The sequence below is a fragment of the Aquarana catesbeiana genome, linkage group LG08, assembly GCF_042186555.1.
Source record: "Aquarana catesbeiana isolate 2022-GZ linkage group LG08, ASM4218655v1, whole genome shotgun sequence".
NCBI lineage: Eukaryota > Metazoa > Chordata > Amphibia > Anura > Ranidae > Aquarana > Aquarana catesbeiana.
Window position 1 is genome coordinate 110,393,386 of NC_133331.1, and position 24,586 is coordinate 110,417,971.

The 24,586-nt window shown below is 42.3% G+C and overlaps 1 protein-coding gene across 4 annotated transcripts in view; it reads left to right on the top strand.

The window, feature by feature from the left end:
- The window catches only part of FAM13C (family with sequence similarity 13 member C), a 229,668-nt gene that overhangs the window by 200,461 nt on the left and 4,621 nt on the right, over nucleotides 1-24,586 (top strand). For all 4 annotated transcript variants that reach the window (XM_073596307.1, XM_073596310.1, XM_073596309.1 and 1 more), the window contains 3 exons: nucleotides 12,036-12,131; nucleotides 15,713-15,915; nucleotides 20,801-20,902. In XM_073596307.1, the coding sequence (XP_073452408.1) occupies nucleotides 12,036-12,131; nucleotides 15,713-15,915; nucleotides 20,801-20,902 (401 nt within the window). The remainder of the gene's footprint in view (nucleotides 1-12,035; nucleotides 12,132-15,712; nucleotides 15,916-20,800; nucleotides 20,903-24,586) is intronic.

The following is a 24,586-nucleotide window of genomic DNA, read 5'->3' on the forward strand; positions in this document are numbered from 1 at the left end:
ATCTGAGCAGATATTGCAGAGTTCCTCAATAACAAATGGCATGGTTTAATAAATGGGATGATCGTGTATAATTGGCCTAGCTATATGGCTCATATTCTGACTTGTCCATGTTTCCCATTGTTTATCAAATTTTGCACTGGTAAGGGAGTTGAGGGCTAGTATGTGTTCATAGGTGTAATTTTGTTGTACCAAAGAGGTCACTTCAGAGAGGTTGGGGCAGATATTTGACAATGGTTTATCCGGCTGCAAGTAGGATGTGTGCAACTACAATTCTATCCGAACTCGGGTAAAGATCTATACCAATGTTGAGGAGTGCTAGTTTGGGATTAGGAGGTGATATTATGCCCTTTAATGAAGATATAAGTTTGAAAACTTGTTTCCGATAGCCCGTTAAGCTCGGGCATTCCCATAGGATGTGTAGTAGGTGCCCTATTTGCTCACAGTTTCGCCAACACTTAGGTGGTGATGAAGAGTTTGAGAATTTGGCCAACCGGTATGGTGTGTAGTACCATCTGTGTGTGATTTTGAGTGTCATTTCCCAGTGTATAGTGCAATGAGATGCTTTATGAATTGCTCTAAAGGCTCTTTGCCGTTGTAGGGGAGACCCATTTGGTCATTGTTGTGGTTTTTTGAAAGGTATGTTTGTTTTGGAGGATATTGTCTCTCTACAAAACCATTACACAGAGCAGGGGAGTATAACAAGCCATTACACAGAGCAGGGAAGTATAACAAGCCATTACACAGAGCAGGGAAGTATAACAAGCCATTACACAGAGCAGGGAAGTATGACATGTTTGTTATTTAAAAAAAAAAAAAATTGCCTTTAGAATCACTTTAACTTTCTAACTAAAGTTCCACTTCCTGCTTCTTCCCTAGTCACTGCAGAGGGGAATGGAGTGTGGGTGGGGATAATACAAATCCATTCTTCCCTCAATCACCACCCACGTGAAGGCCCAGAAAGACCCACACTGATCCTTTGACCCGCTCACATCAACTCACACAGCTGCTCCAAGTGACTTCCATAGCCTGCCCTGAAACTACAAAGGCTCAAAGCATGATGGGACATGTAGTATCAGGACTAGCAAAAGAAGGAAACAGGAAGTCAGAACTTCAGGCAGATGGAGGCGTGACATCTTAGAAACCTGCTGTATTCAGCTACAGGAGGTACGTTACACACGGATATTGGGGTTGTGATTAATTTACATTCACAAAGCATCTGTTTTGGGGAGGAAAAGCTGGAGTTCTTTAAGTGTGAATGGACCCTAAATGCTGTTCAGTTTCTGTTACATATACATAGTTGCCAACGTTGTAAAAAAAATTTTAGGGACACTTTTTTGACTGTAGGTGGAGCCCTATTATAATTAGGGGGCGGGGCATGCGTTTGTAGGTGTGGCATAGGGTAAATGCGGCACGCTAAGCGCCTCTGTGAAAAATGGGCGTGGTTTACGCTAAATAGTGGGTGTGTCTTAAATGGGCATGGCTCAAAGGGTGTGTTGTTAGAGTCTGAGATGAATGAGGGATGGAGGGTCAGCAGCCCCAGATCCTACACAACAATAGAAATATGTGTATTCTAGAAAGTTTAACAATCAGCAGATAAAGATACTCCAAACACCTGGTGTTAGCACTTCTATCATCCCGGCACCATGGTTTTTGTGGTGTCAGGATGACTGAAGTGCATTATTTCTATTATTACATTGTAATATAGAATGAAATCATTCAACTCACCATAGTGCAGAATCAGTGGAAACCCTGAGCGTGTCACCTGCCATGTCGCCTGCCCCCAGCAGAGTCCGTCCTTGCATCAGGTGCCCCCAGCAGAGTCCATCCTTGCATCAGGTTCCCCCAGCAGAGTCCGTCCTTGCATCAGGTGCCCCCAGCAGAGTCCGTCCTTGCATCAGGTGCCCCCAGCAGAGTCCGTCCTTGCATCAGGTGCCCCCAGCAGAGTCCGTCCTTGCATCAGGTGCCCCCAGCAGAGTCCGTCCTTGCATCAGGTGCCCCCAGCAGAGTCCGTCCTTGCATCAGGTGCCCCCAGCAGAGTCCGTCCTTGCATCAGGTGCCCCCAGCAGAGTCCGTCCTTGCATCAGGTGCCCCCAGCAGAGTCCGTCCTTGCATCAGGTGCCCCCAGCAGAGTCCGTCCTTGCATCAGGTGCCCCCAGCAGAGTCCGTCCTTGCATCAGGTGCCCCCAGCAGAGTCCGTCCTTGCATCAGGTGCCCCCAGCAGAGTCCGTCCTTGCATCAGGTGCCCCCAGCAGAGTCCGTCCTTGCATCAGGTGCCCCCAGCAGAGTCCGTCCTTGCATCAGGTGCCCCCAGCAGAGTCCGTCCTTGCATCAGGTGCCCCCAGCAGAGTCCGTCCTTGCATCAGGTGCCCCCAGCAGAGTCCGTCCTTGCATCAGGTGCCCCCAGCAGAGTCCGTCCTTGCATCAGGTGCCCCCAGCAGAGTCCGTCCTTGCATCAGGTGCCCCCAGCAGAGTCCGTCCTTGCATCAGGTGCCCCCAGCAGCAGAGCCCCTCCTTACATCTGGTGTCCCCAGCAGCGGAGCCCTCCTTACATCTGGTGTCCCCAGCAGCGGAGCCCTCCTTACATCTGGTGTCCCCCAGTGGAGAAGACCCCCTTACATGCGGTGTCCCCCAGTGGAGAAGCCCCCCTTACATCAGGTGTCCCCCAGTGGAGCAGCCCCCCTTACATCCGGTGTGTCCCCCAGTGGAGAAGCCCCCCTTACATCCGGTGTTCCCCCCAGTGGAGCAGCACCCCTTACATCCGGTGTGTCCCCCACAGCTCCGCCGCAGCTCTATTTCTATTGGCAAGCACCCGGCGCTCTGGTCTTCTGCAATATGGTGGCATTTGTCTCCATCGGCCGCGGACCTCTAGTGGTGGCCGGCGGCGGTGAAAAAACTGTAAAACAAGGATTTCCCGGGAATCGCGAAAACCGGGAAAAGGGTCTGAATCCCGGGAATGTCCCGGGAAATTCGGGACAGTTGGCAACTATGTGTATATGCAAGTGATTCTAAACATTTTTTTTTTCTTTATAAAAACAAACATGTTATACTTACCTGCTCTGTGCAGTCCAGATCCTCTTCTTCTCGGGTCCCCCACCTGCCCCCCCCCTTCTAAATGCCCTCTTAGTAAGCTGCTTGCTATGTGGTCACTCATGCGGGCTCAATCCAGTGCCTTTTTGTCTGCGTCTGTTAACACAGACAGCGGGACTTAGCCCAGCTCGTTCGTCATTGGCTGTGATTGACGGTAGTGTGAGCCAAAGGCTTCCGCTGCTGTCTCTGAGCCAATGAGGAGGGAGGGAGTCTCTTCTCTAGTGCACATCTTTGGATCGGGCTCAAGCATAAGGAGGGGGGCGACTACATACAGAAGGTTTTCACCTTAATGCAAACATTGCATTAAGGTAAAAATCCTTCTGCCTTTAGAACCACTTTAAATCAAAGTTTAATTGTTCCTTTAAAACTAGGGTTGCACTGATACCGATACTAGTATCGGTTCGGTGCTAATATCGAGCATTTGCGCAAGTACTTGTACTCGCACAAGTACTCCCGATGCCTAATTTGATACCTGGGAATAAAGAGGCGGCGTTGCTCGTAAGCAGAAGTCAGTGGGCGGAGAGTGAGTCCTCAACAGGCTGGCAGCAGCGGAAAGTAAGCTGGCCATTGCAGGAGTGCAGCCGCATGTTCCATCTGAATCGGTGACCTGGAGCTGTCACATTCCATAACGGAAGTGACGTTTTGTGTGTCTGTCGGGTTGAACATCCCAACGCCTATCTCGGTACACCCTGCACTCGGCCGCAGTAAGATAAGATGTCCTCTGCTGCTTACTGCGGCCGAGTGCAAGGTGTACCAAGATGGGCGTTGGTGCATAATCAGTGCCACCTATTAGTGCGGCATATCAGTGCCACCTAATCCTCTGTGCTGCATAATCAGTGCTCATCAGTGCTGCATAATCAGTGCCACCTATCAGTGCTGCATATCAGTGCCACCTAATCCTCTGTGCTGCATAATCAGTGCTCATCAGTCCTGCATAATCAGTGCTGCATATCAGTGCCCATCAGTGCCACCTAATCCTCTGTGCTGCATAATCAATGCCACCTATCAGTGCTGCATATTGGGGCCTCCTCACCAGTGCCACCCCATTAGTGCCCTTAAGTGCCACCTAAACCTATCAGTGCATATTAGTGCCTCCTCTAATGCGTTTAGGTGCATTTAGACATGTTCAGGCACATCAGGTGTTTGGGTGTTCATTTAATTGGCACTTGCGTTTAGGTGCATTGAACATTTCCTCTGGACAAATGCTTCCTTCCTAAATGCGATTTTGGTGCATTCAGATTTCTGCCTCTAAACGCCCCTGCCTGTAAACGCTTATGTATACATGGGCAAAGAGGCTAACATAGTAAGGTGTTTAGGGGCAGATTTTTTTTAAAATCAGAGTGTACATGAGGCCCAAAATGTCTTTTCAGTTTTTCGTGCATTTTTTTTTTTTTTAAGATCAACATTAAAAATGACAAACTTTGTGTTTTCATGTAAACCGTGTGTCAATGTTTTAAAAACCTTGTTCCCAGACATATTTGCAAGTAAGAAAAATAGGAAAGAGCAAGCTTTTAACTACTTCAATACTGGGCACTTTCAGCTCAGGCCAATGTTCAGCTTTCAATGCTGTTGCATTTTGAATGACAAGTGTGCAGTCATGCAACGCTGTACCCAAGCAAAATTTTTATAATTTTTCTGAGAGAGTTTTCTTTTGGTGGTACTTAATGTCAACTGGGTTTTTTTTATTTTTTGCAAAACAAATGAAAAAAGACCAAAAATTATAGTTAGTTTCTGTTAATGATATTTTGTACATAATCAATGATAGGTGGAACTGATGGGCACTGGTGGGCATCACTACTGGGGCTATACTGATAATCATGGCACTGATTATCGTGCAGATGTCCCCACTGAGAAAAGCTGCTTATCGGCTCTCCTCTCCCCACGCGTTGTCAGTGTGAGGAGAGGAAAGCCAATAACCGGCATTTCCTATTTACACTGTGATCAGCTGTGATTGAAGTCAGTACATGGTAAAGAGCCTACGTTAGTTGATGCTCGCTGTTGGTGTGTTGCTGCAAGCGGGGACTGTCTCCTGGATTCACTGACTCAGTTACCTATTACCACACTGATTTGTCTTTTTGACATTGTACTTTGGCCCACAGATGTCTTTTACATTTTCGAAATAATTTTTTCTGACCCTATACAACGTTTAGCTGAGTCACGTTATTACCACCCCTCATTTCCATGAAGGTTTACCGCTTTTACTTTCTGGCTGTTATCCCTTGTGTCTGGGAAACATGGGCTGCTAGTGTTTATCTTCCATCTTGTGCTTCTCTTCCATCTTACGATCTTCCTATATTCCACCTCCACTCTGGATGATCTCTGGCATCACCAATCAGTTTGCAGTGTGTTCATTTTATCAGCTATAGAATCCTATAGTAGACCACACTGGTCGAAACGCGTCAAAGCCGCTTGGCAAAAAGCATAATGGAGAGTCTATTTGGATTCACTGTATTGTATTACCTTGTACATGTTTAATGCTATTTGTATTTTTAATGTTCATTAATGCCCTGTTTGGTTTTTATATTTTCATTACTGTGCATGACTTTTAAAAAAATATCTGGGTGTCACAAAGCCCCGGTGCTCCTCACCATTTCCCCTTTCCTTTGTGGACCATGTTGTACACGAATTGGGGCTGACACCCACCATTGGTTATTGTTGGCTGTATATGGGCTATTGTACTATACTATGTCAGAGATGCAGTGTCTGAGTAACACACCGCACAACTGATTGCCACGCTGCATTCCTCCTCATATGACGTCCAGTCAGAATAGTAAAGCCACCACCCGGAAGATGTTAAAATTGTCGTAAAAAGTTTATTTAAAGTGGAGTTCCACCCAGAAATGGAGCTTCTGCTGATCAGATTCCTCTCCCCTCCGGTGCCACATTTGGCACCTTTCAGGGGGGAGTGGGAAAGGGATACCTGTCAAATCCAGGTATTTGCCCCCACTTCTGGGCATAGATCGCCGAACTTTGTGTGGTGAACTACGCAATGTCTGGCCCCTCACCTCCCGCCCCCCCTGCTGTCCTCTGGGAGACACACAGGTCCCAGAAGACAGCAGGGAACCATTCAAATTGCGCAGTGTGATTCATGCATGCGCAGTAGGAAATGGGCGCCTGCATCCGGAGCCAAGGGACAGGTCGGGTGAGGACATCACAAGATCCCTGGACAGGTAAGTGTCCTTATATTAAAAGTCAGCAGCTGCAGTATTTGTAGCTGCTGACTTTAAAAAAAAAAAAAAAATTCCCAGGCGGAACTCAGCTTTAAGGTATGCAATAACTCAAAAAATACAGGGCTGAGCACATTGTTTAAGAGAATAAAAAATGTGCCACCCCTCCCCTTCTCTGGCACATTTTGTACTTTTTTTTGGGGGGGTGGGGGAGCAAGTACCAGGTACCAGCTCCCACTTCTGGTCAGATCGCCACGGTATTCCGTGCAAAACTCCCACCCCCCCACCCTTTTCCCCCGCAGCCTTCTGGGACACAGCACAGATTTTGGAAGACTGCAGGACCATTCACAAAGCACAGCGCAGTTCACACATGTGCAATGGGAAACCAGCTGCAAGGCTTCCCTCCTGGTTTTCCTGAGTCAAGATGCTGGCTCCTGGACCCGAAGCTGATTGAAGGATCTGCTCGGGTGAGGACAAGCTGGATCCCTGGACAGGTAGGTGTCCTTATATTAAAGTCAGCAGCTACAGTATTTGTAGTTGCTGACTTGGAATTTTTTGGGGGGAGCCTGAAGCTCCTCTTTAAAGTTCAACTAAAGGCTCATATATGACAGTCTAAATCCGTCCCAACTCCAATAACTATGTGATGCACAAGACACATAAGGTAAGCAAAAACGCCTCCCTTACCTTCCCTGACTGACCCAAATCCTCCGCCGTTTGTGGAAGCTCCCAGACTGCCGCAGCAACACAGGCAGTGCTGTCAATGCAGAAAGTAGGGCAGGTCATGTTTTTGTTATTGGGAGGCCGGTGTTCTACATTTAAAAGTCTACCCACTCCGTATTTGTTAGGTCAATGCCCGATTATAAAAATGGGCTTTTTTTTTTAATACAATGAATGAATAGTTCATGAACTGACAGCTTTATAAACATTTGTGTAAATTGAGCCTCAAACTGAAGTGCATTCACCCAATACCCCTTGTGGACCTTGTGCACTATTATTTAATGTCTGTGTTATCGATATCTGGATGATTTTACATTCCGCCTGTGTGCCTCCAGCTGGCCATCTGCCGCTTTATGTTCAGCATTTTGTAAGTCTCTACAAATTTGTTCAGGGAATTGTAAACATCCCTGGTGAGAAACCGAGAAGAGTTTGGCTGGATATTGCAGATGGAATTTTTTCCCACTGGCTCATTTATCATTGTATGTCGTCCATAGCAACATGTGTAGAATGATGTACTGTAGATAGAAAAGTCTTCATTAACCCTTCGGTGTCTGCTGACCTTTTGAGGCTCTAACAGTTTTTATGATGATCTGTTTTGATATGACTTTCTTCGTGAGATTGTTCTACATCAAGGCTTGTGTAAATATACAATTTTCAGTTACATGGATCACTGGAAATAATATAGTGATAGTTTTATGGGACAGGCAATGTGAGAACCACTTCCACAATGCTCTGTTATATATAATTAAACATGGTTTGGAGATTATTGTGAGATGCAATACATCAATAGTATTCACACAATACAACTAGTTTTTTTTTTTGTTTTTTTTTTAATTACCTATAGTAGCAGTTTAGTAATACAGCTAGGTCTCCCCTTTGCCCCTTTGCCCACAGGCTGATGAGGGCAATGAGAGAGCTGTGACACCACACTATTTTCTCCCGCTGTCAGCTCATGTGTGCTGCAAGACACCTTATTGGGTCTTAGTGCCAGCCTATCCAATCCCATTCTGAGGAAATTACAGGAAGGTGATACCAAGTCAGAATCAGGTGCTTACAATGGCTGCACCTAATAGTCAATTCTTTTACCGCCTGCCACCTGGCCTATTGTAATACGGCTGGGCGAGAGCACTGCTATCTGGGGTGGACATCACATGATGCCCTTGCGCGCCTCATGCACACCCTAGGGGCCGGAACACAGATCATTGTACTGGGTCGCTGTGCGCAGCCCTGGTACCATGTGACTGTTGTGACCAATCACAGCGATCACATGTTAGTTGTAAACTATGGCTTTCATTCATAGCCATTGTGTACTATTGTGGTGATCTCTGTGATTGGTCACAGCGATCACATGTTAGTTGTAAACTATGGCTTTCATTCATAGCCATTGTGTACTATTGTGGTGATCTCTGTGATTGGTCACAGTGATCATATAGTACAGGGCCTATCACAATTGCACACAATGGCACGTGAATGAATGCCTTTTACAGTGTTAAAATGGTTACTTATACAGTGTTCATCAGTGCAATAAACAATCATAGTGTTAAAAAAAAAATAATAATCCTATGGTGACACACTACTGCTCTGGTGACAGTATTGAGTATTTAAAAATGGTAAAAACATGGAAAATGTTAAAAAAAAAAAATATTTATTATTTTGCATACTGTGTCACCACTCTGTGTCCCTGATCACTGCCACACCAGTCATATGGTGACTGCACTGATGACAGTATGTGAGAAAAAAAAAACAATTGTTTAACGTCTTCATTTTCTGAAAAAAAGTGTCATAAATGACAACTTCAAACTCACCATGGCTCCTAATAAATACCTTGGGGTGTCTACTTTCCAAAAAGGGGTTATTTTGGGAAACACACAGAAAAATAGAAAAAATATACCGTTCTATTGGAACATATAAACTAAAACTAAAGCAGCTACTAAAGTGAGATACACACACAGATATAATAGGAAAAAAATGTAGCAGTGCTAAGGAATATATCAAAAACTAAGTAATTGGTGAATCGATGAAATTAATAATCAACAGTGATAATGATGTAAAGTTCATCAAGGTAATATTGTTGAAAACAACAAAATCAAAGTATATACATATAGTTTATCAGAAATGAAACTGTTCTTCAGTAAAGAGCTATTCGTGATCAAAATCCATAAACCAGGTGTGAATGGATGATTTAAATAGATAAGAGATGAATCCTCCACTGCAACCAAAGTGTCAGCACCACACAAAATGCGCGCTTACCGCAAGGCAAGCTGTGTAAGCCTTGGCCAATTACCCGGCCAGGGCCTTTATCCAGGGAAGACAAAGGGGACCAATGCCACAGCAGGAATGTGGTCAGCAGACAGCCCAGATCACCCGGGTCCGGGGTTCAGATAAAGGGGATCCTTTAAATCATTCATTCACACCTGGTTTATGGATTTTGATCACGAATAGCTCTTTACTGAAGAACATTCCTGATAAACTATATGTATATACTGTGATTTTGTTGGTTTCAACAATATTACCTTGATGAACCTTATATCATTATCACTGTTGATTATTAATTTCATTGATTCACCAATTACTTAGTTTTTGATATATTCCTTAGCGCTGCTACATTTTTTTCCTGGTTATTTTGGGAGTATATGCACTGGCCTAGCATTTTAAGGCTTCAAGAAATGAGAAGTCTTTGGGATATATACATTAAAATTAAGCAATCCCCCGAGTGCCACAATTTATAGACTATAACATTCACACAGAGTAAATAATATACTCTGATTTGGTTTATTTTCACCAAAGAAATGTAGCAGAATACATTTTGGCCGATGTTTATTTGCAAGATTTTATAACAGAAAAACGTGTTTTTTTGTTTTTTTTTTGTGTTTTTTTTGTTTTTGTTTTATATATATATATATATATATATATATATATATATATATATATATATATATATATATATATATATATAAATTTTATATATAAATTAAAAAAAAACCTCCAGTGGTGATTAACCACTTGCTTACTGGGCACTTATACCCCCTTCCTGCTCAGGCCAATTTTCAGCGCTGTCACACTTTGAATGACAATTGCAACACTGTACTCATATGAAATTTTTATCATTTTTTTTACACAAATTGAGCTTTATTTTGGTGGTATTTAGGCACCACTGGGTTTTTTATTTTTTGCTAAACAAAAAAAAAAAAAAACATGTTTTTTATGTTTTGTTATAAAATTTTGCAAACAGGTAATTTTTCTCCTTCACTGATGGGCACTGATGAGGTGGCACTGGTAGGCGGCAGCACTGATTGGTGGCACTGATTAGCAGCACTGATGGGCACGAAGTGGACTGATGTCCCTCTAACAGAGGCCGGTTAACGGCTTTCTACTTTTCTTCACGCTGACAGCATGAGGAGAAAAAAAAAGCTGACTACCGGCTTCTGTTTACTTCTGTGATCAGCTGTCATTGGCTTACAGCTGATCACATGGTAAAGGGCCCACTGTGATTGGCCCTTTACCCTGATCTGTGATCAGCCGAGTCTCAAGGATTCGGCGATCACAGAGTGGGAGCACAGAACGGGAGGATGCCCATGTACGCCCTGTTAGCAAAGTAAGCCTGAGCTGTAGTAGTCTTTCGGCTATAGCGCGGGCACCAAGTGGTTAAATACCACCAAAAGAAAGCTCTATCTGTCTAAATTTTTATAATTTTTTTTTTCATTATTTGATTACAGCGTTGCATGACTTTGTAATTGTCATTCAAAGTGTGACAGCCCTGAAAACTGGCCTGGGCAGGAAGGGGGTGAAAGTGTCCAGTATTGAAGTGGTTGATGTTTTATATCTACTTGGAGTATAGGTTCAGATGTATTTGATAGCCCCACCAAAGAGGATAATACTTGAAATACCTGAAGTAACCCTGTTTTTTTTGGCAACAAATGCTTATAGTGACACTTGGCATGTTAATACATCACAAACTTTTTGAAGTGTGATTTCGCTGTTCTAAGTAAAATTTCATAACCGCTGAACAGTAGCTTTATGAAGTTTGCATTCCGGCGTTGAAATGAGTTTACCAAAACATGATAGTCATCTTTCCTGCCCGGGCATGAAAATGAGACATTTTTGAGCTGTTTGCACCAATTTTTCCAATGCAGTGCACCAAGACACCCATTAGTTCAGTGTAGTACAGTGCAGCATACAGCATGTGCACTGCCTTAGTGCTTTAGGGTACTGTGGAAAACAAAAGGCATTGCAACAAGTGAATGTGTGTTACTGCACCACAGCTGACATGTGTAGATGTACCTTTAAAAAGGCATTTGGTATTGTGACCCCCGGCTGATCTTGGAGCAGCGGTTTTATCAGTACAGCTATTTGACTGGTGGGCAGGAAGGTGGGCGCTATGTGAAGTGGACATAATGTAAAACCGGTGCACTAAAGACTAAAAGTAGGCACATACAATGTTCCTTTCCATAGACCTTATTTTAATGATGTTGTCTTGCTGACTGGTGATGTTGTGAATGCATGTTACTCCTGTGCTAATTGCAGTTCTGTGATTGTCTCAGGTCTGCCATCATTTAAGAGGAAAATCCTGTAAAGCAAAAAAAAAAAATACAGGATTATTCACAATCGCATGTTAAGTTGGCTTACTAACAGGTGTTCTTGCAGAGTTCTCTTTTGGCTGGTATTTACCAGACAATCTGCTGTGACCATGTTATTCATTTTAAAGTGTATGAAAACCCTAACAATGAGCTTTATTTTTTGCTTTAAAATAGCGGATATCTCACTGTTGATCCTGCCAGTAATATTGTGAGCCTGGTAAATTCCTGTGTTGTCTTTATCTGTTATTATGCTTTCAGCTTCTGTTGACCGACTTGTGTGCATCCATAACAAATTCACTTTCTTTTCGCCTTCAATGCTATGTACAGAGCATACTTTCTACAATACAAGATTAGGGCAACATGCATTTCTTGTGTTACCTTATAAAGGATCCAAAATGTTTTCTGAATGCGTTCTGCTTACCGGTTACTATCTTTTATAGATGTTCATATTAAATGTAGTAATACAACTGTACATTGTGTTTGTCAGGTCACAAAGCAAGAACGAAGTCTTATGAAACCTTTATATGACAGATACAGAATTATAAAGCAGCTACTATCTACTGCAACTCTGATTCCAACAATTGTAAGTATTGTTAAAAACCCGAAACTTTTCTTTTAACCACTTCAGACCCGGAAGGTTTTACACCCTTAATGACCAGGCTATTTTTTGCGTTACGTTAACTGACAATTGCGCGGCCGTACAACACTGTACCTAAATAAAATTAATGTATTTTTTTCCCGTAAACGGAGCTTTCTTTTGGTGGTATTTGATCACATCTGCGTTTTTTTTTTTTTTTTTTTTTTTTTTTTCTTATAGCACCAAAAAAACAAAAAAACAAAAAAAACAAACAATTTTACTTTCTGCCATAAAACATATCCAGTAAAAAATTTCTTCATCAACTTAGGCCAATGAATATGTATTCTGTTACATATTTTTGGTAAAAAAAATACCAATAAGCAATTGGTTTGCACAAAAGTTATTGCTTCTACAAACGATGGGATCTTTTTATGAATTTTTCTTTTCCTAGTAATGGCAGCAATCTGCGTTTTTTTTTTTTTTTTTGTAGCGGGACTGCGACATTGCGGCAGACAAATCCAACACTTAACTGATGCTTTTGACACTTTTTTTCGGAACCAGTGATATTATTACAGTGATAAAAATATGCACTGTTACTGTACTAATGACACTGGAAGGGAAGGGGTTAACACCAGGGGCGATCAAAGGGTTGTGTCCCTAGGGAGTGCTTGATAACTGTGTGGGGGGTGGACTCGCTGGATGAACACAGAGATCCGTGTTCCTGTGGCCTCCCCTTTTAGAATGGGGATCTGCCTTGTTTACATAGGCAGATCACTGTTCTGCCTCTCTGTGGAGCGATCGCGGGTGCCCGGCATGCGCCCCCACTGTCTATTGCACGAAATGACGCACAGGTACGTTGTTTCCCGCAATACAGCCGACCTGCCGCAGTATATGCACTGTGGCCGGTCCACAAGTGGTTAAAGTAGCTGTAAACCTCTGACATGAAATATGAACAAAGCATATCCCTCCATAGTGTATACTTCTCTCATTCCAGAGCATGAACTATCATTTCTATCTGTTGCCCCATTCCTCTGCTGTCAGCATGAGTCACTAATGGCACATTTTCCTGTCACTAAGAGATAAAAAGGTGACAGGAGGGAGCTCCAGCACACAGCCTGTGATTGACAACATCCGCTCTGTTCCTGTGTGCTGTGTGTCTTCCCTCCAGTCAGCTCTCACTTAGCTCTGTAGTGTGTAATTTCAGCTCCCTGCACCCTGCTTTCTGAAAGCTCTCTGACAAGCTGTATAAATGTTGGACTTTGACTGTAGAGGAGAGAGGGCTGCAGATAAACAGGTAAAACCTATGTAGGAGGATTTCTTTCATCTGTGTGCATCACCTGAAGATGTTCACCTTACTGGGCATAAGTAAGGGTTTACAACCACTTGTAAACGAAAGAAGGGTATGGAAGGGGGAATTCAATTTTCAACAGAAGTCACCATTTCATGGCATATCAAAACTGTGGGAGTAATGAGGTTCAGTTTAACCACTTGCCGACCGCTGCACGCCAATATACGTCGGCACAATGGCAGTGGTAGGCAAATAGGCGTACCTGTACGTCCTCTTTAATTGGCGGGGCTAGCGGTACAGCGTGACCGTGCCCGTGGGACCCACGGACTCTATGTCCACCAGTCTCCCGGCGATCGTGTCACGGAGCCGCAGAATGGGGAGATGCTTATGTAAACAAGGCATTTCCCCGTTCTGCCTTTTGCAATGACAGAGATCACTGCTCCCTGTGATTGGGAGCAGTGATCGCTGTTATGTGAGTGGAAGCCCCTCCCCCCAGTTAGAATTACTCCCTAGGACACACTTAACCCCTTCATCGCCCCCTAGTGGTTAACCCCTTCTCTGCCAGTGTCATTTACACAGTAATCGGTGCATTTTTATAGCAGTGATCGCTATATAAATGACAATGGTCCCAAAATAGTGTCAAAAGTGTCCGATGTGTCCACCATAATTTCGCAGTCATGCTAAAAATCGCAGATCGCCGCCATTACTAATTAAAAAAAAGTAATAATAAAAATGCTTAAAACTATCCCTTAATTTGTAGATGCTATAACTTTTGCGCATGTAGAAGAATACATATCGGCCTAAACTGAGAAAAAAATGTGTTTGTTTTTTTATATATTTTTGGAGGATATTTATTATAGCAAAAAGTAAAAAATATTGCGTTTTTTTTTTTTTTTTTCAAAATTGTCGCTTTTTTTTGTTTATAGCGCAAAAAATAAAAACCGCAGAGGTGATCAAATACCACCAAAAGAAAGCTCTATTTTTGGGAAAAAAATACATCAACTTTATTTGGGTGCAACGTTGCATGACCGCGCAATTGTCCGTTAAAGCGACGCAGTGCCGAATCGCAAAAAGTGCTCTGATCAGGAAGGGGTTAAAGGCTGAAGTGGTTAATGACCCTGAGTCTTTATTTTTATTTTTTTCAACCCTTTCTGGTTCTATTAAGAAAAATAAAAAAAGATGTAGTAGTTTAAAGTTTCTCTACAAGAGAAACAAATATATAGTATCTATACTTCTGGCTGCCAGTGTCTCCCACTTCTCTGTTCCAACACCGCAGCCTCTGCCAGTCTCTCCCAGAAAGTCAGGTGCCGATTTCCCCCATCTTGCGGTTTGGCTATAACCTCTCACCCCTGTAACCTCTATAACACTACATGACTCAGCATTAATGTAGTGGTCTGAGGGTAGAATCACAGCAATGCGTGGGCACCCAGAATTCCAGAACAACACCGCTAATCTGAGTATGCTACTTTTTCTCTGTCAGAGAACCTTTTGGCTGCATATTTTAGAACGTTACCGGGTTAGTTTAACCGTGATAACTATACATGCATATGTATTTTAAAATATCAATACTATCCATATACTGAAAATGTATTTTATATACATAGCATAGTGTTTCCTATATATGTATCAATGTGTCCACCTTTTTTTTTTTTTTTTTTATAAAAATCTGAATTATAAGTATTTTTTAATAAAAACATATTTATTCATTACGACATTTTAGTGCATGTCTTAACTTCTTTAGAGGATCCCAATTAAATGAAATACAGCCATTTGTAGCTAAAATGGAGATGCCGTAGAATTGTGGTTAACATGATGCCTGATAAATGTTTCTGGCTTGGGAGGAAGGCATGCTGTTGAAATGGTGCCAGTACATTTAATGCCACATTTCTATCGGTCTGTGTGGTGGTGTTGTAGGCGGGGGAAAAATTGAGTACTCAAGTCTGCATCTTAAGCCGGCTATAGACCGACGTTCAAATCTTGGCTGGTTCAGCAAGGACCAAACCATGAATGGGCAGGTGGATTGTACCCAAGTTGACTGATGGATTAACTTGGGTATAACCAGCCTGTCAGCTAGCTGTAATCACTGTGTCCCGGGATGGCTCACCTGTGGTTGCAGGAAAGAAAATCGTTCCGTCTATGGCCAGCTTTAGCTAGGAAAATATTTATAGGACAAATGGAGATAAGGAGAGATGATCAGATGCGCCAGAATACCTTCCATTTTTTTTTTTACCGCTTTGCCAGATGGTCATTATTTGAGAATTACATTTTTCTCTTAACAATGAACTTGCTTCTGCTTTAGCATGAAGAAGAGGATTCGGAAGATGACAGTGCCCAGAACTCCTCTTGTGAATTCACATTGATAGCAGAACCAGAACAGGTCGTAGATGAGCATTTATTTTATTGCAATGAGGATCCAGAACCTGCATATGTCTCTCCTCTGGACGAAAAACATCCAGTACGACAGTCAGCGCTGTCCATGTCCAACCTTCATGAAGCATCAATGTGAGTCAACCTAGAGTTTTTATGCTGCTTTATTCACAAATGTCAGCATTGCATAACTGCTCATGTAGATCTTCTTTGGTTCTCTTTTCTCGATTTCATTTTCAGTGTTTCATGCTTGACACATGTATGCTGCTAGAAAATCCTGGACCTTATTTTTCAATGTCAGTTTGCCAATGGTAATGTTCGTTTAGATCTAGGGGACCATAAAAAGCACTTTGAGGCTTGTTTTAAATTGGCTGAACAGCAAGATTTTGCAAAGCTTTCAGCAAGCCTGTGTGAAACGGGCCTTATTTACCTGATCTCCCACAGGCTCCTTCCATGCTGACAGACCAGTCTTGGCAGCCTCTTCTTCCCTATGCTTCATCAGTTTCGTGTCCTCTGACATCAGCAATGTAATGCAGGGCCCATAGCCCTTCATTGGACATGAGGGTGCTGAGTAACTGTAAACAACAGAAGCGTAGAGGAGAGCACCGGCTGCCAGGGTAGCAAAGGATTTGGTAACTAAATCTACTTTTCCCAGTCCCTTTGACCTAAACAGGAATTAACCCTTACCACTGCAAGAGAGAAGTTTTACTTTCCCCAGAAATGGGCTTTAACATTAAAACATTAAAATATTACAACACAGTCATATGCATGCTCTTTAGTTGCATGGCTGTGATGCACTACAGCAAATATATTCAAACCTGAACAGTAAAATGGCCACCAAACCATTAGTTTGATATTGGTTGCTTGTTTTGGGACAGTACAAACCATGGTAATGCTGCCCACATTTCACAATATGATTGTACGATCTTCTTTAGGTTTACTGTGGGGATCACTTTTAGTTGAATATAAATGTAATGGATTGCATATTTATCTCTAAATGAGATTGTAATTTGTGTTGCCATTTAGAGATTTATCAACTGATTGTACAAACAGTTATGCTGTGTGTGGGCCATGTAAGTAATTACATTCTAATAGTGCAATTTTACTTATTTAACATTGCATGTAAAGTGACTGACCAGCTTTGGTTGACCAAGTGGTTGGGGTGGTTGACCAAGCAGGCATATAATGTGATTGTTCTTGGGTATTTATCAGATGAAGGTTTCCTAAACATGAATGTTTTCAGTGTATGACCATCCGTGCCTTGGTCTTTAGAGGAGGGGTGGGCAAAGGCAGGTAGCAAACATCTTTAGTATTGGTTTATCAGGCAGAAAACCAGAAAGACCAGGGAAATGGAAGGCTCTATTTCTCCAGTCTGAGAACCTGTGTGAGAAATTTCAGGTGCTAGTCCACTTTTATCTAAAGTGGAAACCCCCACTGAGTTGGCAATACACATAGATTTTGAAGGCTGAATGGAAAAAAATACTGCACAGTGCAGATGGAAGAATCTCCTGCTGTGGCTACTGTATTTTGTCAGCTGGCCCCACCACCAAACTACCTAAACCGTGATTACATCTGAATAAATGAAGGCACAAATTGGCTGACAACTTTCAACCTGACTCCTTTGGTTATTCTGTAAAGAAATGTTGGGCAGGAGGTGAACAGGCAGACCTGATTGAAGACTCAATGTGAGTCTGTGGGCAGGCTAATGTAAACAGACTTGTGTCCATTTACACCTGCCTACCTCCAAGCCCATTAGGTCTGGGAAAAAAACGGAAAAGGACTGGTCCGTTTCCATTTTTCCTGACCTGAACATGATGCATCGGAGGTAGTTTAATGTAAATTGACTCAAGTCGTCTACATTCACCTGCCCATAGAGCTATCACAGGTCTGCTGTGTAAATGCGGACACACAATGAATGGGCACTGATGTCAAAACCATGACATCCATCCTGTTCAACTCTGATTCAGCAGGTGATCTGCTCACAGATCCCCTTCTGAGCAGAGCCACTTCGTGTGAAAGGAAGTTGATCTGTACGTGCCCATTGTGTACATACCAGATGCATGGTGGAAGCACCTTAACCTGACTTTAGCTATCGCTCCAATACGTAGATAGCTCCCCCACTTAACACCACAGGTACAATCATTACTTCCCTCATTCGACACTGCTACTATGGACGAGGTTACTAAGCTTTTTTCTAACGCTCACTTAACCACCTGCCCCCTGGATCCTGCTCCTTTGCAAACACTACAGTCACCCTCTGGCTCTATTGTACACTCTAAAACGCACATCTTCAATCTCTCTTCTGACATCTTCCCCAACTCTCTAAAACATGCACCAGTCACCCCTATCCTTAAAAAGCCCTCACTGGACACCACCAATCTTAACAACCTATGCTCCATTGCCTTACTCCCCTTTTCCTCCAAATGCCATTAACATCTGGTCTACAACCGACTGAGCGACCACCTGACAGAACTAACTTCTCGTTCCTCCTTCGAATTTTGCCCTCAACACTCCACAAAAACTGCTCTCCTTAAACTCGCAAACAATCTAGCGGCTAAAGCCAATGAGCCAATGGACACTATTCTGTACTACTCCTCCTGGAACTCTCTGCTGCCTTTGACACAGTGAACAACCCCTCCTCCTCAACAAACTCAGCTCTTTTGGTCTCCGTGACGGTCCTACCTATCCCACCGCACCGTCAAGTATACTTCCTTGGGTCCCCCAAGGTTGTTTTTGGACCTCTCTTATTTTCAATCTACACCTCCTCCCTGGATCAGTTGATTGCTTCCCATGGCTTTAAATACCCTTTCTAGGCTGATGACAGCCATATCTATCTCTCTACCTCTCAGCTCACTCTATTAGTCTCCGCACGTACCAAATTTACTAACCGACATCTCAGCCTGGATGTCACACCACTTCCTCAAACTCAATCTATCCAAAACCGAGCTCATAATATTTCCTCCCCCATGTGCCTTTTCCCCTAACTTCTCTGTCAAAATCAACGGCTCAATTATGAACCCGTCTCCCCATGCAAAGGTCCTTGGTGTAATCCTGGACTCTGAACTATCCTTTCAATAGTCCCAATCGCTGTCCCAAGCTTTCCGCCTCAACCTCCACAACATCTCCAAGATGCGCCCCTTCCTAACCACCGCAAAGCTTTTAATTCACTCCCTGGTTATCTCTCACCTCGACTACTGCAACCCTCTCCTCATTGGCGCACCTTTACATAGGCTCTCCCCTATTCAGTCCATCATGATTACTGCTGCCAGGCTCATCCACCTTACAAACTGCTCAGTGTCTGCTACTCCTCTATCAATCCCTCCACTGGCTTTCACTCACTCAGCTAATTAAATTCAAGATATTAACAACAACTTACAAAGCCATCCACAACTCGTGCCCCAGCTACATCACTAAGCTAAAAAAATATGTGACATTAATATTAGTGTACCAACCAATAATCAATTCCACAGTAGCGCAACCACTGCTGCTATGCAGTGAACAATAATATATCTGCAATTGACATAATCAAAAATAATACAAAATATTCAAAAATTTCAAAATCGTACAAATAAATAAGTCCACATAGCTGTCAAAATAACGGTGTATAAGGCTGGGTTCACACTGGTACGACATACACTCCGACTTTGGGAGAACATGTCACATGACATGTGTAAATCACTGATTCCCTATGAGAGTCATCTTAACTGGTCCGACACAAGTCGGTCTGACTTTAAAAAAGGTTCCTGCACTACTTTGGTCCTACTTCAGCCCATTGAATATCATTGAAGTCGGATCCTTGTCCTAACCATCTGACTTGTGGCATCCGACATGGTGATTACAGCAGCAGTAAAAGGAATTTATCTCACACTGGGAATGTTTTATTGGTCAAAGGACATGTCAGACTATCTCAACATTGGAGCAAAATGTTATCTTGTTCATTCAAATGATGAAAGTAGGAATGATGTAGGACCGATGTCACAGGGCAAAGTAGGATGACAGTTGTACAACGACAGTCGTACAACAGTTGTGTCGTACCAGTATGAACCCGGCCTAAATCAAAAATAAATCTTCATTATTTTCACGTTATTTTCACAGTTGTATGGACTTATTTGTATGATTTTGCAATATTTTGTATTTTCACGTTTCAATTATATCACTTGCAGATATATTATTGTTCACTGCATAGTAGCAGTGGTTGAGCTACTGTGGAATTGATTATTGGTTGGTGCACTAATATTAATGTCACAGATTTTTATTTGGATTTATTATTAGTAGCAGCACTGAAATAAGCGCAGTGAAACACACAAAATTTATATCACTACACTAGTCTCAAATTACCAACCAACTCATTCTTTGTTCCTCCAAATAAACTTCCTGCTCTCTAGCTCTTTTTTGTCACCTCATTATTTGGAGCTCCCTACCCCAATCTGTCCGACTATCTCCTACAATGTCCATTTTCAGACGATCCCTGTAAACCCATCTCTTCAGAGAAGCACTGTACATTTATTTTCAACATCAGTTCATCCCCAACAGTTATTACCTTTTTGTATATCTTGACCCTCCCTCTTAGATTGTAAGCTCTGATTCCTCCTGTATTGTATTTGTACTTTCTGCACTTACGTTGTAAAGCGCTGCGTAAACTGTCGGCGCTATATAAATCCTGTATAATAATAATCACTTACAGATATTCTAGCAGACTGTAGCTCACACAGAGTTTAGAGCATGTACGAAATGTATTTGTAGGATAAGCTCACTAACACGATAACCCAAATAAGTTCTAAGTAGCAAGGAACAATCATTCTAAAATATTGAATAACAAAACATTCTGAGATGTAAGCATACATCTGCAAATGTCATCACATGTCACTTCTATTTATATTTTGGAAGGTAAATTGCTTTTTTTGTGTAATGACTTTCATTGCTATCTTTTACAATGCTAGATGTTCTGCTGAACCATACAGGCGATACTCATTGTACATGGTCAACTAATATGTAAAATGTATTTGTCATTGTTAATAAGGTCTGAACTTCTTGATCACCTTCGAGAAACCAGAGCAGATAAGAAAAGGTTAAGAAAAGCTTTAAGAGAATTTGAAGAGCACTTTTTACGACAGACCGGAAGGTAAGCGATACCCTGGGATGAAAATGTATAGTGATGTGACTTGCTTAATTCCTTTTTTGATTTTCTTGAGATGGCATAGATATACAGTTTGAAGCAGAGAAAAGAAGCACAACTTTTGGTTTCGAAAAAAAACAAAAAATGTGTTATTTCTGTCACCTGTTCAAATGGTATAGGGTATTTTGACTCTGCACATGGTGTGAACGGGGCCTGAGTTTTTCTGCACCTGTTTTTGCAAGGGCACATAGGTTCTCTATGTGCCCTGTTCACACCACAACACTGCTATCCTGTGCAGATTTTTTTCTGCACAGGAATCTGCAAAGTATATGCAGTTTTAATGCGTGGGGAAAAAAACCTGATGTGACGTCAACATTATGGTGTGAACAGGGCAAATAGAGAACAATGTTTTTTCTTTTTTATGCCCTTGCAAAGAATTTGTTGCATATCTCCATGCAGAAAAAATCTGCACAAGATATCAGTGTTGTGGTGTGAACAGGGCACATAGAAAACAGTTGCTTTTTCTCTGTGTCCTTGCAAAAACGTGAACAGGCCTACGCAAGTCAAATCTGCTCATTTTTCTCCATCAGTTTTTATGCACAAGTGGTGTGAATGAGGCCTAATTGTTTAACCACTGGATAATTTTAAACATGGGGGATCACATCCTAAAAAAAACTTTTTCTAGAATGCATCGCCTATGCTCAGCTCAGCTCCCCTCCCTCTGCCACCATTTCCCTCGCTGCAATTACCAGCTGTCAGAATGACTGCTACTCCTGTGTAAAATTACGCTGTAATTTTTCATTCCTATGTAAAATCAAAGTTGTGACCATTGATCTGCATATCACATTAGGTAAACCTAGTTTAATCACTTCCCAACCGCCTCACGCAGATATACTGCGGTAGAAGGGCACGTACAGGCAGATTAACGTACCTGTACTTTGCCCTTTAAGAGGCGGCTTGTGCGCGCGCCCACCGGGAGCTCCGTGAGTGTGATCGACTCAATGTCCGCGGGGATACCCGCGATCGTCTCACGGGGAGGAAGAACAGGGAAATGCTAATGTAAACAAGCATTTCCCCGTTCTGCCTAGTGACAGGACACTGATCACCGCTCCCTGTAATTGGGAGCGGTGATCAGTGTCGTGTCACACATAGCCCATCCCCCCTACAGTTAGAATCACTCCCTAGGACACACTTAACCCCTACAGCGCCACCTAGTGGTTAACCCCTTCACTGCCAGTCACATTTACACAGTAATCAATGCATTTTAAAAGTGTCCGATCTGTCCGCCATAATGTCGCGGTCACGATAAAAATCGCTGATCGCCGCCATTATTTAAAAAAAAAAAAAAAAATATTAATAAAAATGTCATAAAACTATCACCTATTTTGTAGATGCTATAACTTTTGTGCAAACAAATCAAAACATGCTTATTGCGATATATTTTTTTTTTTTTACCAAAAATATGTAGAAGAATGCGTATCGGCCTAAACTGAGGAAAAAAAATGTTTTTTATATCATTTTTGGGGATATTTATTATAGTAAAAAATATTGCTTTTTTTTTCAAAATTGTCACTCTTTTTTTTGTTTATAGCGCAAAAATAAACAATACCACCAAAAAAAAGCTCTATTTGTGGGGGGAAAAAAAGGACATCAATTTTGTTTGGGAGCCACGTCACACGACCGCGCAATTGTCCGTTAAAGCGATGCAGTGCCAAATCGCAAAAAGTCTGGGACTTAAGTGGTTAACCCAAATCAGCCCCAATAAACTCCCTCATCTGCATCTCCCCATAGCTTTTATTTTAACTAATATATATCCATTTTTTTCCAATAATTTTTTTTTTAAAGTGTAACATTAAAGTCAAAGAAAGCTTTTTGTCATTTAAAATAACTTGTTTGGACCAAGCTGGACCAAATGAGCTATTACATTCACTAACATGTGTCAGCTGTGAGCAATGTATAGACTGTGTATACAGCACTGTGTTCTGGCAGCAGGATGGGGGCTCACCATTCTGTTTTTCAAACAAATCCGAGTTGGGCTGAGCACGGCTCAGCCATTCACAGGGAGCTTTGTTTTTTTTTTTTTTCATGGAATACAAGGCTTCTTTTGATTGGCTGAGGTGGACGTCATCTGCCCACCTTTGTGCAGCTCCGTGTTTTATATAAAAATGTCCACCCTGAGTAATGCTCTGGCTCAGACTTCTATGTAAAAAGATACTCTAGCATTAAAGCGGTTGTATACCCTTTTTTTAAACTTTTACCTATAATAAGGCTTACCTGTAGGTAAAATTAATATCTCCTAAACCTGTATGGTTTAGGAGATATTTACTTTGCATGCAGCCGCTAAAGTCAGTGGCGCATGCGATGTGATGGCACACGTGGGAGTGACGTAATCGCGGCTTCGGCCACTCACAGTGCCGGAGCCGCGATACCCGGAAGAAACGCCAAGGGAACATGTTAGCTCCCTTGGCGTGGACCACAATCAGATGTTGAGGCCTTGTTCTAAGGTGAGTAGTTCATAATGAGCTAGTATGCGCTGCATACTAGCTCATTATGACTTTGCCTTGCAGTTTTTTTTGTTTAAAAAAAGAAAAAAGTGCAGGTATACAACCGCTTTAACAGAGTGTTGCTCAAAGAGGTAATGACAAAGTTATCACCAGCCAATGGGGAATGCAAAAACTGCTTCAATCCATAAGGAGGATACAGGTATGAGAGCTGAAGAGGTTAAAGTGCATCTATCAATGTAAAATTGACCAGCACAGTGGCTGGTCTTTACAAACACCCTTTAATTAGCCTGCTCAGCAATTATTGCGGTATTATTGATCTGTAAAATAATGCAATGCCAGCAGCCTTGGTAGTTAACCCTGCAAGTGGCAGGGAGCTTACAGAGTTTTTCAGGTGTGGGTAGAGGACATACTTATGGGTCAGATTTAACAGATCTTCTACCACAACCCTTGAGCTTCTTGCTCTTGAGGCACATATTAAAACAGAGGGCTGATGCCATATAAAAAAAGATGGTTAGACCCAGAGGAGACTTTTTAGAGCAGACTTTTAGAAACAATTGCACCAGTATATGAAAATGTATTGTCACTGAACCACAAAAATTGTTCTGTGTCCATGAGTGCTTTGACTTACGTTTGGTACACACGGGCCGAATAGCGGCTGGTTCAACAGAAACCGGCTGACATTTGGTCCTTGTGTATGGCAGCCTGCCCGAATGTTCAGCTTCTGTTGAAAAACCAGCAGACGATTGGCTTCCAAGCAGCTCTTGTAGCCACTGTCTGCATTCGCTGACTGGTGTGTTTTGGCGTTGGAACACAATAGCTCAGCGGAGAGATCACTGTACTAACGTCGCATAGTTAGTACAGCGAGCTCCTCCGTGTTTTTTGTTTTGTTATGTTCAGCCCAAAACCCTCTATGTGTACCAGGCTTTAAAATACATCCATTTCCCAAAACTTTTTTTTTTCTTTTAAACAGGAAACTATATACAATTTGAATTCGATTTTTGAAAATTAGGGTTTTATAACCTTATGAGCAGATACAGAAGCACTCTTAACATATAGGTGGCGATTTAGCATAGTATTTGCAATGCTATTCTGGCGTTGTTGTCCAAGGATGTCCTGCACCAAATTCATAAAAGCACTCCAACAGTTTTAATGCTATTACTGATGTATGCAACTAATTCAGACCCAG